Raw genomic sequence first — 12,128 nt, 5'->3', positions numbered from 1 at the left:
AGGATCGTCAAGGGATTCCCGCCTGTTTCGCCGTTCATCGGTGTTTCGCCGACTCTTTGTTATCTGCTCAAAGAGAAAAAACCTCTTTGCTGTCTTCAGCTCGCGCAGGTATTATATTATATACATATATGTTTGCCGATACGTCATCGTATAGACGAGAGACGTTTCTTCCTTTTCTTTTCTTTTTTTTTTCGTTCTTCCTTTTTTTTTTACTCCCGCATGTGCATCCACTAGCTACTACCGTTAGTACTAGCCTAGTAACCAACCGGAGCAGCAGTAGCTTAACAAGATTTCTTCCCATCCCTCAGATAGATATGCTATATTTGCGGTCTCCCTTTTCCTTTGCCTCGAGAATACGAAAACTCAGAAGTTCATCCTTGTAATTTTTTTCTCTCCCTCTCTTACTTACTTACTTATATATCTTAACTTCTTATTCCGCTGCATTTTGTTTCTCTCTCTGTCTGCTGGGCAGGTCTGCGAGCACTGCAGCTATAGAAACGCCAAGGAATACAATTGGCAGAATAAAACGATCATACTGGCTGCAGATTATGCCAGTAATGGCATTTATAATTTTATTATACCGCTGCGGGCTCACTTCAGGTACCGTATATAACATAGACCTACTTATACCTATGTATAAAAAATTTTTCCCTTTCCTTTTTTTTTTAATTTTCATGTAGATATAAAAAACGAGAGTTGGCAGTACTAGTAGTAGTAGTGTAAGCGCTACTCTCTCTGCTTTGTGCGCACACTGCGCGCGCGCCGCGAGAGAAGCAAAAAAAGGGCAAGGTGAATTTTAAATTCAACTTAGCTGCTACTCGGGCGAGTAAGAGCCGAGCGTACTACGACGATATAGATATAAGTCGAGCTTCCTTACAAGAGAGGGATTTATTCCCTTGCGCTCTCGGGGATTTTTTTTTCTTTCACTTTTTCATCAGATTATAATCAGTGTGTGGCCAGATAGTAATTGCCAAGATCTCGTCTTATATAACGTATTATTATTATTATTATTTTTTGTTCATTCGATGTAAAAATAATTGAGCGGCTGGGCAGCAACTCGAGCTAATAATTGCTCTCTCTCGTTCCTCCCGCGCGCAGATCTAAAACCTCGCTGAACCCGATAATTTTGCTACTGGAGAGGCGTCCGGAGATCGCGTTTTTGGACGCGATCTCGTATTTCCCGCTGGTCTACTGGATGCGCGGCTCGATCGATTGCCTCGACGACCTGTTAAGGGCCGGCATCACCCTGGCCGAGAACGTCGTCGTCGTCAATAAGGAGCTCAACAACTCGGCCGAGGAGGACACCCTCGCCGACTGCAACACCATCGTCGCCGTGCAGACCATGTTTAAGTAAGCCATCTCTCTATCTATCTTTCACTCACTTTCTTAGGCGGTCATAAATCACACGTGCGCGCCGGCAATTTGCACCTCGCTGCTGTGCGATGTATAATATGTGGGTATAAAGCCACGTCGAGCGTGATACGCCAAAAAATGCAATAGAAACTAGGTCTTACAGAGTATATTGTAAAATTTCAGCCTCGTATTTCTATCCCTCGCGAAGATCTACAGAATCTCAAAGTTGGATTATCATTTTTTAAATTTTATTCTGCTTTTATGGGGTGAGTAGAAAAAATATTTGAATCAGGATTTTAAAAATCATATCTACTAAAAAATCCCTTTAAATATAATAAAGTAGCACAATAGTCCATTAATAAATTTGTTCATATTGAAATATGTTCTTCGAAAGACCAGAATACAACTTTTCCTAAAATTTGGTCATAGTCTAACCATTAGATAATCGTGATAAAAAAATCATGATTCAAATATTTTTTCAAATTCACCCCATAAAAGATCAGAAGGCCCTGTTGATCTACGAGGAATGGCTAAAATTTTGGAATAATTATCAATTTCTCGTCTTGGCTTCGTCCATACACGCTGAATAGTGAAATAAGTTGAATCAATATGCTTTTCTCTGTTCTCTATCTCATGTGTCTCGTTACACTCCGACCATCCAATCAACCAACCAACCGACAACAGATTCTTTCCGAGCATTAAGAGTATCACGGAACTGTCGCAGTCGAGCAACATGCGCTTCATGCAGTTCCGTGCCCACGACAAGTATGCTCTGCATCTCAGCAAAATGGAAAAGGTACTTCTCAGTACTACTTCCGGTGACAACTACCCCGCTGAGCCTACGCTGGGCTCCCCGGTAACATGAAAATCACTCACTCTGATCTTCTGATAATAATATTAATTATTATATTATATATATAATATATATTTTTATATTATACTTTTTTTCATTCGATTTTTTTTTCTCGTCTTTTCTCACGTATACTCATCGATGAAACGGTCGCATCGAGATGTATAATGTTGTATTTACACACGATGGTTTTATCGATGAGCTGTATCACGAACTTAGGTTATATAGCTGTGCACCTATTGTCCGTCTTCGCAACTTCTTTTCTTTTTCCTTACTATTTTGTCTCGAAACAACTCTATAATAAAGAAATTGAAGAAAAAAAAGCCCAAAGTGTAGATAAACGTACACACGTATCTATATGCAAAGACAAAAGAAATCCACTTTATCTAAAGTGCTACTTATGCTACCTGCTCTTGCACTTTGGTCGTCGGAAAGCTTATCGACTTATTTTACAAGCGTATCGTAAAACGTCTAAGGCCGTCATTGCTTCTTTTTTTCAAGTATTAACGCCGAGTAAAAAGAAAAAAAGAAAAACAGAAATAACAGGTTCAAAGTAACGCATTTTTAATTGAAAATTTTTTTTAAACGCGTTACGATGAAAAAAAAAGAGAGAAGAAGAAGCTGCGAGGATGGAATAATGCAGCTATGAAAAACAGTGAACTAAGGTCGAGATGTCACTTCTAGAATTTGCTTGACAAACTATATATATATTATATATATATCTGTCATAGTTAGCTGAGGCATGGTTATTGTTTAGAAGTATTAGATGAATTAACCTCTGAACAAATTTTGTAAATAAATCACGTTTCTTTGCTCGCAATACAATCATGCATAAAATCGACTTAAAAAACCTTGGCCCGGAAGAGTAAAACATGAAAGTATTCGAGTATTTGAATCGCTTCTAGACTCGAGTGCTTATAACATAATGAAAAACGTAGTTTAGCATCCTGTGCGATGTAGCCAGTAATTATTGAAATATTTTCTTTTAATTGATCGTAGTATATAGCATGCGGCGTGTATCTCATAGAAGCTGATTTTTGCCATATATTTTAGACTAGATAAGCTATTGCGAATCATCGCTAACATTTTGCCTCAAGTAAAGCTTTGTATTATATCGTTATTAGTTTTGGTCGCTGCTCGATTTAATTAAAATTAATTGAAAAATTTTCCATCTTTACGAAATGAAAGAAAACAAAAAATTAATAAACGAAATGAACTTAAGTGAAAAATCTTGGCGAAATGTACCGGTGGGCCCATAGCATGTGCTTGAAAAAAAATCGTTGTGTATAATACATAACTCTGCAATTATGTATATACATGATATATAAATATCTAACATTATATATATATGTATAAAAAAATCTAATCTCCCCGTAAGTAGTGAAAATAAAAAAAAAATCAAACGTCTTCCGAAGACTGTACTAAAAGAGGCTTTTTTTCTAAATCTTCGCCGCACGAAAAACCACACGCAGAGAGAGAAAGAACGAGGCTCGCACATATCCTACATGTTTCGTCTGCCGTTCGCTGCTGGCAGCGTATTCAGTGCCTCCATGCTCGACACTCTGCTCTATCAAGCCTTCGTCAAGGATTACGTGATAACGTTCGTGCGCCTGCTGCTGGGCGTCGATCAGGCCCCCGGATCCGGATTTTTAACCTCGGTTAGTTTATACCTCTTTCCGTCTTTCATTCATTTTTTTTTGCTTCAAACGTTTCATCGTCTCGCTACTGATTTCCATGCGCTCTCTCGACAAAAGATGAAAATAACGAAGGAGGACATGTGGATAAGGACTTACGGCCGGCTGTATCAGAAGTTGTGCTCGACGACCTGTGAAATCCCCATCGGCATTTACAGGACGCAGGACACGTCGATAGTCGACACCTCGCACGTAAGTGCCTTTTTCTGCACTTATTTTCTTCTTATTTTTTTTTTTTTTGCTCCCCCCCTCTCCTCCTACATACATGTGATACGTCGAATATAAACCTTACAAGCGCTTTGGACGACATATTTTTCTCGATTTATTATATTGCGTATACGATACCGATGGATTTCCGGTACACGCGAATGTAAAGAAAGGAAGAAAAAAAAACACACACGTTCGAGAAAGGACAGTATACATACCCATTAGCCAACAAAAGTCTCTCGAGTAAACGAGCTCTCTTGCAGGACGAGGGCATCGAGTACCTATACATACTTCGTACCCAAAGAATGATCGTTGAATGTATGGATAGAGCATGATTGTAATGGTCTTTTGTATACTATTTATACCTATCTGACGATACTCTACTGAACACTGATATAGTAATTTTATTACTTTTTATACGAAACATTTTATTTAATTGAGATGAAAACTAATTTTAACAATGGATGCGTATGTTGTATGCGTGAAAACACGTGCACTCGAATCTTGAGAGAATGATTATAAATAAGCAAGGCGGCTGATGAAAAAAAAACGTAAGTGCAAGTAGAGAAATGCTTGGTTTTTTCTTTTCATTTTTCGGTTTCTCTCGTTTATGATTTTGAAACCAAAAACAACAACAACAACGACAAAACAAAAAAAAATCCATAAACGCCGACCATCGGGAACAGGGTGACTCTGACGCGGAAAGCGACGCCGGTGTCGGCGTCTCGTACAAGATACGCCATGCGGCGGCGGCGTCCTGCTTAGCCAATTGCACCACTGCCCGCGAGAAAGGCGCCACAGCTGTAAGTATGATGCATATACTTAACAATTATTATTCTTATTATTATTATCATTTTTTTTTTTACTTTTTTTTCGACTCGTTTCACAGAAAAAAGTTTTTAAGAAAAAAAAGAGTATATTTGATTACAAAAAGAATTATAATATTCATTTGTTCTTCAATATATCTTCTTGTCTAATTAATCTAATTTTTTTCTCTGTTTTTATCCGACCTATCATACCCTATTATACGTGTCTCTGTATCCAGCACAACTACCACTCCGTGGCCCGCTGCGATCGGCTCTCTTTTTCTGTACATATTTTTATTAATTTTTATATACGTGTGTGGTTTTGAACGTTTTTTTGTATACATAATTTAACAGTTTGATATAGTTTCTAGTTATGTGGTTATTTGACACGCTTTGAGTTTTTGCGCTTATACAAGTACTGTTACTTTTTATTTAGATTTGAATTGTTCAGAGTGTACAGCTTACATCCGATACGAGATTTTCTTTATTGCAAATTATGATTTCTGGTTTTCTCTTCAATATATTGTTATTATTACTATTGCCAAGTGCTAGCAAGGCATGACGTTGATTTATAGATTAAGTGTGTTCTTGACCCGTGCGTCTAGAATCTCATTCGGCACTGTCCTATTGAGTGCAGCTTGTGTTATTTGTGCCTATAGTACCTACTTTAGCTCATCTGAATTTGTGGTAAATTTAATTGAAATAAATAATTGTCTCTAATTTTGAAGGTAAAATGAAAATAAAAAGAAAATCATTTCATTACTTTTTTTTTGGCCCCGCAATATTCGCGCGCATCGTCCCTATTGACGGGCGCACGGGCAAATACGATCGAAAATTCAAAACGTTGAATAGATCGTATTGATTTTTTCATTATAATGCACATTATTCATAATGGCTTTCACGTCGATAAAAAAAAAAAGGAAAAATTGTACTGCGTTTCCACTCGAAAATGGAATTCAGCTCTTTATTTCGCGTGTACACTCGAACGATGCCCTATTGTTTGAACATAAACACTTTTCAAATATTATCTTTAGTTTTTTTTTTTTTTTTTTTAATTTGAATACAACCCTTTTCATGCATATGCTTTCTACTTTTTATCTAGTTCTTTACATCTCTCTTATTCTGGTATTTTTTTTGTTTTTTTTTGTTGGCGTCTCTCTCCGACGTTCCTTTTTTTTAATTCGTATGAAAGCTCTGGCACATGGCGACGGCACCGCTCTGCACCTTAAAAAGCAAAATATCATGGGTTTTAACGGCGACCACCACCACCACCACCATATCAACGACAAAACGGTAAAAGAAATGAGTAAAGATAAAAAAGAAAGAAAGAGAGAGACAGAAGGATCGATTCGGCAAACAAAACGATATGTAGTATCTATATACACGAGCATGAGACTGAATTCGCCTAGTTTCGTTCTCAATCCTAAGTGTGTGTATGTATGTGTTTTTTATCTGTGTCTATTGTCTCCTCCCCCCCTTACACATCGGCTCGTGCACTCTCAGCTCTTACCCATTCGAGCAGAAGTAAAGAGGACAGATCATCTTTTTCTTTTTTTNTTTTTTTTTTTTTTTTTTTTTTTTTTTTTTTTGGAACAGTAGAGGAAGCTTCGTCGCTCTGGGTTTTAGCCCGCCCGAGACGCGTCTCTTGCGTGGATGGAATCGAGTGTAAAAAGAAGGCTCGAGCATTGATTTGGATGAGAGAAAAAAAATCGATACTTGTACATACCGTATTTGTCGTTGACTACACATATATTTGCCTTGCTTATTTCCTTTGAGTAAATGTTCGTACTTGTAGCGCGCGGCAAATATTTCGTTCGCTCCATTCTTTTCACACTCGACCTATATCGCATCATGCGCGCTCATATATATATAGCGATTCGAAGGAAAAAAAAATTCGATAAAATAAGATACCATGAAGGAAATTACGTTCGAGTGCATCAGATAACCCCTTGGAATTTGCAGACTGCGTCTGTCGGCGTGTACAATCATCAGTTATATTTTTCGACGTAAAAAATCATTAAAAAAAAATTAACGGAAGCTCATCATTGTTACCGATGAATCACTGTAGGCGCCTTCACGCTCATCGCAAAAATTTAAAAAAAAAACATCTTAAAGTAGAACCAATTAAAAAGCTATAAAAATAATTTTGGTGTTACACATTCGAAGCGATATTATTGCAAAATACATGATTTTTGCACGTTTTTTTGTGTGTGAGTTCACAAACACGAAGCTATATTATAGTCTATCAATGATACCAAAGTACTGCATAACGTACACTGTGTTCAAATTTTTGTTGTCTTATAATATGGTGTTATTGTCTAAGTATTGATAATTATAAGAAAAAAAATAGACAAGTATCATGCACCGATTTGACATATTATAGCAATAAACACATAATACATTGTTGGAAGTGAAGTTTTTCTATTATATACCAGGCTATATGGAGTTGCGCACGATTGTTTTTGATGCCTATATAAGACACAAGCTTTATAATACATACTTATGCAGTCCTGGTAGAAATGCTCAATAATCTCTGGCTAGTTTTTGGCCAACATAGAAATTTTTCATGTACAATTTGCCAATGTATGACTTACTGGAATTTTTTTTAACCGTGTTGTTTTTACTTGTACATTTAGTTCGACTTTGCCACTTGCAGATTTAAAGATACAGATATTATACTCGTCATCTAGTGGTGAAGTCTTAAAGTTTCATTACCTTATTCAAAGTGATTGAAAACTGCTCAAAGTATTCAAAATACATGAGTTATCATTTTTAAATTATCTTATAATTATAACATAAAAATCGTCTAAAACTAGTCAATTTATAGTAATTTTTTCGGTCACTAGTCCATTAATAAAGTTGAGCATTTCTACCCAAGGAAATGGACATTGAGAATCGTGGAAAATTAAACATAGATAATAAAGAAACTTGTGTTGAATATAATTTTCACGATATCTCGACGTCTGCCGATTTGTCGCGCCGCAGCCGATCGCCGCCTATCATCACGCGCCTCGTTCAAAAAGCGATTATCACTAATTCGCGGCGTCTCTCCGTTTCTCTTGTTTTTTCCCCGGCAGTACTCGGTGAGCATGGGCGACGAGGCGCGCGACAATCACACCCAGCAGATCGAGCGCGCCGAGATCGCCAATCTCGTGCGCTCGCGCATGGAGTCGCTCAATCTGCCCGTGGCCGACTACGACGACGTCTCGGAGAAGCGCAACAGCCTGAGCTACGTCATCATCAATCCGTCGTGCGATCTGAAGCTCGAGGAGGGCGACATCGTCTATCTGGTGAGGCCGTCGCCCTTCTCCGCGCAGAAGACCTTCGAGCGTCACAACTCGCGGCGCAAGAGCAACATCAGCTTCTGCTCGGCCCAGCTGGTGGCCCAGATGAACGCCGCGGTCTCGACGGCGAGCGGTTTGGTGGGCGGGCCCGGAGGAGGAGGCGGAGGCGGCGGCGCGCCGGCGAGTCGTCGCGGCTCCGGCATCGGCATCGCCGCCAGGGCGCCACCGCTCTCCAGCACCAAGTCCAACTCGCTCTCGCTGCCCGACAGCCCCACGGTGTCCGGCAGTCTGAGGGGTCGCTCCAACTCGCTGCGCGTCGTCGACGACATCCTACTGAGACGTAGCAATTCTCTGAGGTACGTTATTTTTTTTTTCAACATCTATCGACCAGCTCGAGAGCATCTCTGTAATTTGGTATTCGGTCGCTCGCAGACAAGGCCTGAGCATTCCGGCGAGGCGCAAGAGCAGCCTCGAGGACATCGGTCTCGGCGCCCTGTCGCATCCCTCGAATCACAATCCCATCAAGATAGCCCTCAACGACTCGATCGGGCTGGAGGTGACGCCGCCCGAGGAGGGCAGCCAGTCGGGCAGCACGACGGCGAGCAATACCGGTATTCTCGACGTCGGCCTGCCGCCGATGTCCGTCCTCTCGGCGCGGCTCGGCTCCGGCCTCGGCGGCTCGATGGGCGGCCTCTACGATCCGTCGCCGTCCTGCTCCTCGTCCTCGGCCTACGGCGGCGGGCCCCAGTCGACCTCGTCCTCGGGACAGCTTCAGGGTGCCGGCGGCTCCTCCTCCTCGTCGTCCCAGCAGGATCCCCAACACATACAGGGCACGATCGTATGATACAACCTCATGTGGGGGCGCAGATTCTCCGGTGTCATGAGAAACAAGTGGCTGTAAGCGTGCCCCACATCGGTAAAAAAAATTCAACAATCCAATGCAACAGATGCTTTAGGACTCTCTTATACATATAGTTATTATGTAGCAGCCCGACTCTGTATATATAACACAAGAAAAGAAAAAAGTATATTGTAAGCTCGTGCGCACATACGTGGCTTCTGTCTCGTATGTATTTCGGAACGTGAAAATAAAACACAATGGATGTTTAATGTATAACCACCGAATAGTGCGAGGACTCGACGAAGTACGTCGTATCCACGTTTTAGAGCTGCGGTATCGCTCGCTTAAGCATTTTTGTTGTCGTCCTCTCTATTTTTTTATTTTATAGCGCTCATTTAGAAAGATGCAAAAAGTTACTCTCTGGTTCTCGCCTCATTAAAAGCAACAATTAAATTCAATGAAAAGAAGAATAATTCAAACTTCAAAACTTTTATAACTCGAAGGAAACTTATTGATAAACGACTTTACTTTATTTTTTTGAATTATTATTATTTTTCGTATCCTGAAAAAAACCGATTGAAATTTTTTGCATCGAGCCTCGTGTACATAAAGGTAGTGATGATGTGAAGAACAACCAAAAGGCAGCATACGAGCCACTTGAAAACTAAACATCAAAATACAATTAATTTCTCAAATCTGTGGTCGAATATCGAGACGAGATCGCCACGCCAACAATTTTTAACCCCGATGCGTGTATTTGTAAATGGAATGTTGTGTATTTTAAGCAAATAAAGGGCTTCAAAATGCCTGACGTTTGCCAAACTCAACGGCGCGGTGCTACTCGATCGCCGTGCGTTGTTGAAACTCGTAGCTATACTATACAGATATATAGATATATATAAAAAGATTAATTAATGAACAAGACATCAAAGTGTAAGTTAGGCGATTTTGAACGAAAAGAAATTCTATTTAATATTTAGCGACTTCGAGTGTCCTTCAAAAAGAAAATAAGTCAAAAAAAAAAGAATGATATGCGATTGCCTATTTATATAAAAAGTAAATAACTATACACACACATACCCGGTCGATAATTTTGTACTAGAGAACAATGCAAAATGAAAAAAAAACGAAAGAAAACAAAAACGAAAAAACTCAACTATTAACAATATATTTATAAGAAATCTATTATTAATGAAATTTATTCATATCACGCGAGCTGAATAACGTAAAATTCGCTTCAGCGTGCGAGTACTACTATATTCGTAGAGGTGTTCAAACAAAAAAAAAACGAGTTTATATATAGCGTTAACCGATATATCGTGTAAACTGTGACGTGTTTTTGCTGTACAATTTTCGACATAAATATACGCGTATCCTTTTGTTTCATTATGCGGCACTTGTTTTCGAGCCCGTTGATTTTGGGATGCGAGCGGAAATCGATTTGTACATCGTCAAATATTTAAGAAAAATCATGTTGGTGCTTGTAAACTAGTTAAAAACTGTGTGTTGAAGAAAAAAATGTGGAATGGATAAAATTACTGGGACCTTACAAAAAAATGTATCTATTATTGAAAGCGCGAGCGAGGCTCTCTTATCTCGCGTTCGTTACAAAAAAACGATAAACATGTATTTATTAACACTTAAGATTGTGAATGTAGTTTACGTTTCAAACGAAATTATTCTATTTAAATTTAATATTGACTCGAAGAAAACTCAAATGTACAATGATCGACTATCAAATTTATTTTTACCGACTCCTGATTTCAGACAATCTATTATTCATCTTGACAGTTGACTGGGTAACTTCTACAATTAAATTCTCGGGTACCTTCTTTTCTACATTTCGCTCACCTTAAATTGCGTATATAAATTAAAATTTTATCATTAATACGAATTGTGTAAATAAATAAACAAATTAAATAATTAAATAAAAAAAAATACATTCAAACGAAGTTCGTTTGTTAGTTTCTAGAGAAAGCACACTTTGTCAAGTGTCAAGGTTTTGGGCGAGGGTAAAGTAAAAATAATGAATTAAGAATGAATATGTCAAAAAGATGTGTAAAATTAGACTTACAAAGCGCTGAGCGTCAAAAGTGTGCGCATTATTCGCGTTATTTAGTACTTGGAAATCAAGATTTTATTATTAATTGAGATCCACATTCTGGATCGAAATTTCTTAACTACATAATTAAACTAGCCCAGCTTCGAAGCTCGGTATTGTTATTTCGTTAATATTTCAAAGCTGTTATACATGTGAAATCATCGTTTTATCTTCTAAGTAAAAGTGGTTATTACTTTCGTCGTTAAATGAACTTTGGACAAACGATTATAGATAGAAGAGGAACGGTAGAAAATTTTTAATGCTGAACAGTTTTTAAAAATAAAACCTAAAATAACAGCGTAAATTTTATAGGAGAATTAAAGTGTATCTCTATGAACATAACAAATATGAAGAAAAAAAACTAATATTCATTTATTAATGTGAAGCGTTGATATTTGTCTTTCATCGCGCCATCAGTAATATTATTGTAAGGAAATGCAACTCTGACGATGATATTAAAAAGCAAACTGTTTTCTGGAATTTCATAAAGTAAAAAAGTATCATTATACGCTGCAATAATGAAAGGTAGTAAATTTTCATATTAAAGCGTACAGGTAAAAATAAACTTTAGTCTAACTTGGTAATTTGATTTTTGTACGAAGATGATGCCATTAATAATTACGATAATTTGTTATTACTAAAAATTTAAATCAATGTTCCAATCTTTACTCGTATAAATAATGTCCGTAGTAAAGGTATATGCCTAGTATTCATTATATATCGACCAATTTCATTTCTCTTAGGGTTTGATATGTGAAAATAGCGAAAAATTGGCCTTCAGTTTACAGTTAAAAAAAGCGAAATAAGGCGTATGATGAAAACTTTGAAAGAATTTATAGCGTATTTAAAAGTAAGTAAAAATATTTTTCAAATATTTTTCATGAATTGTCAGGAAAAAAAAACGTTTAAATTGACAATGGCAAATTGCTCGTAAATAAAGAATGATACAATTATTTAAAAACAAACTCTTCGTTACAAGACCCTTCATAGTT

The 12,128-nt window shown here is 37.9% G+C and overlaps 1 protein-coding gene across 13 annotated transcripts in view; it reads left to right on the top strand.

The window, feature by feature from the left end:
* Positions 1-12,071, top strand: part of LOC106648599 (potassium channel subfamily T member 2) — a 115,544-nt gene extending 103,473 nt beyond the window's left edge. For 9 of the 13 annotated variants that reach the window (XM_023459548.1, XM_023459540.1, XM_023459539.1 and 6 more), the window contains 10 exons: positions 3-108; positions 473-600; positions 1,099-1,350; positions 2,038-2,209; positions 3,676-3,861; positions 3,958-4,089; positions 4,791-4,907; positions 5,150-5,194; positions 7,988-8,550; positions 8,627-12,071. In XM_023459548.1, the coding sequence (XP_023315316.1) occupies positions 3-108; positions 473-600; positions 1,099-1,350; positions 2,038-2,209; positions 3,676-3,861; positions 3,958-4,089; positions 4,791-4,907; positions 5,150-5,194; positions 7,988-8,550; positions 8,627-9,038 (2,113 nt within the window). In that variant the 3' untranslated portion in view covers positions 9,039-12,071. The remainder of the gene's footprint in view (positions 1-2; positions 109-472; positions 601-1,098; positions 1,351-2,037; positions 2,210-3,675; positions 3,862-3,957; positions 4,090-4,790; positions 4,908-5,149; positions 5,195-7,987; positions 8,551-8,626) is intronic. The other 4 variants (XM_023459543.1, XM_023459542.1, XM_023459541.1 and 1 more) reach the window with 3 other exon arrangements.
* The last annotated feature ends 57 nt before the right edge of the window (positions 12,072-12,128 follow it).

The sequence above is a fragment of the Trichogramma pretiosum genome, unplaced genomic scaffold (genome assembly GCF_000599845.2).
Source record: "Trichogramma pretiosum strain Unisexual culture from Peru unplaced genomic scaffold, Tpre_2.0 scaffold7, whole genome shotgun sequence".
NCBI lineage: Eukaryota > Metazoa > Arthropoda > Insecta > Hymenoptera > Trichogrammatidae > Trichogramma > Trichogramma pretiosum.
The sequence above is the reverse complement of the archived record's forward strand: the minus strand, read 5'-3'. Positions and strand labels throughout refer to the sequence as shown.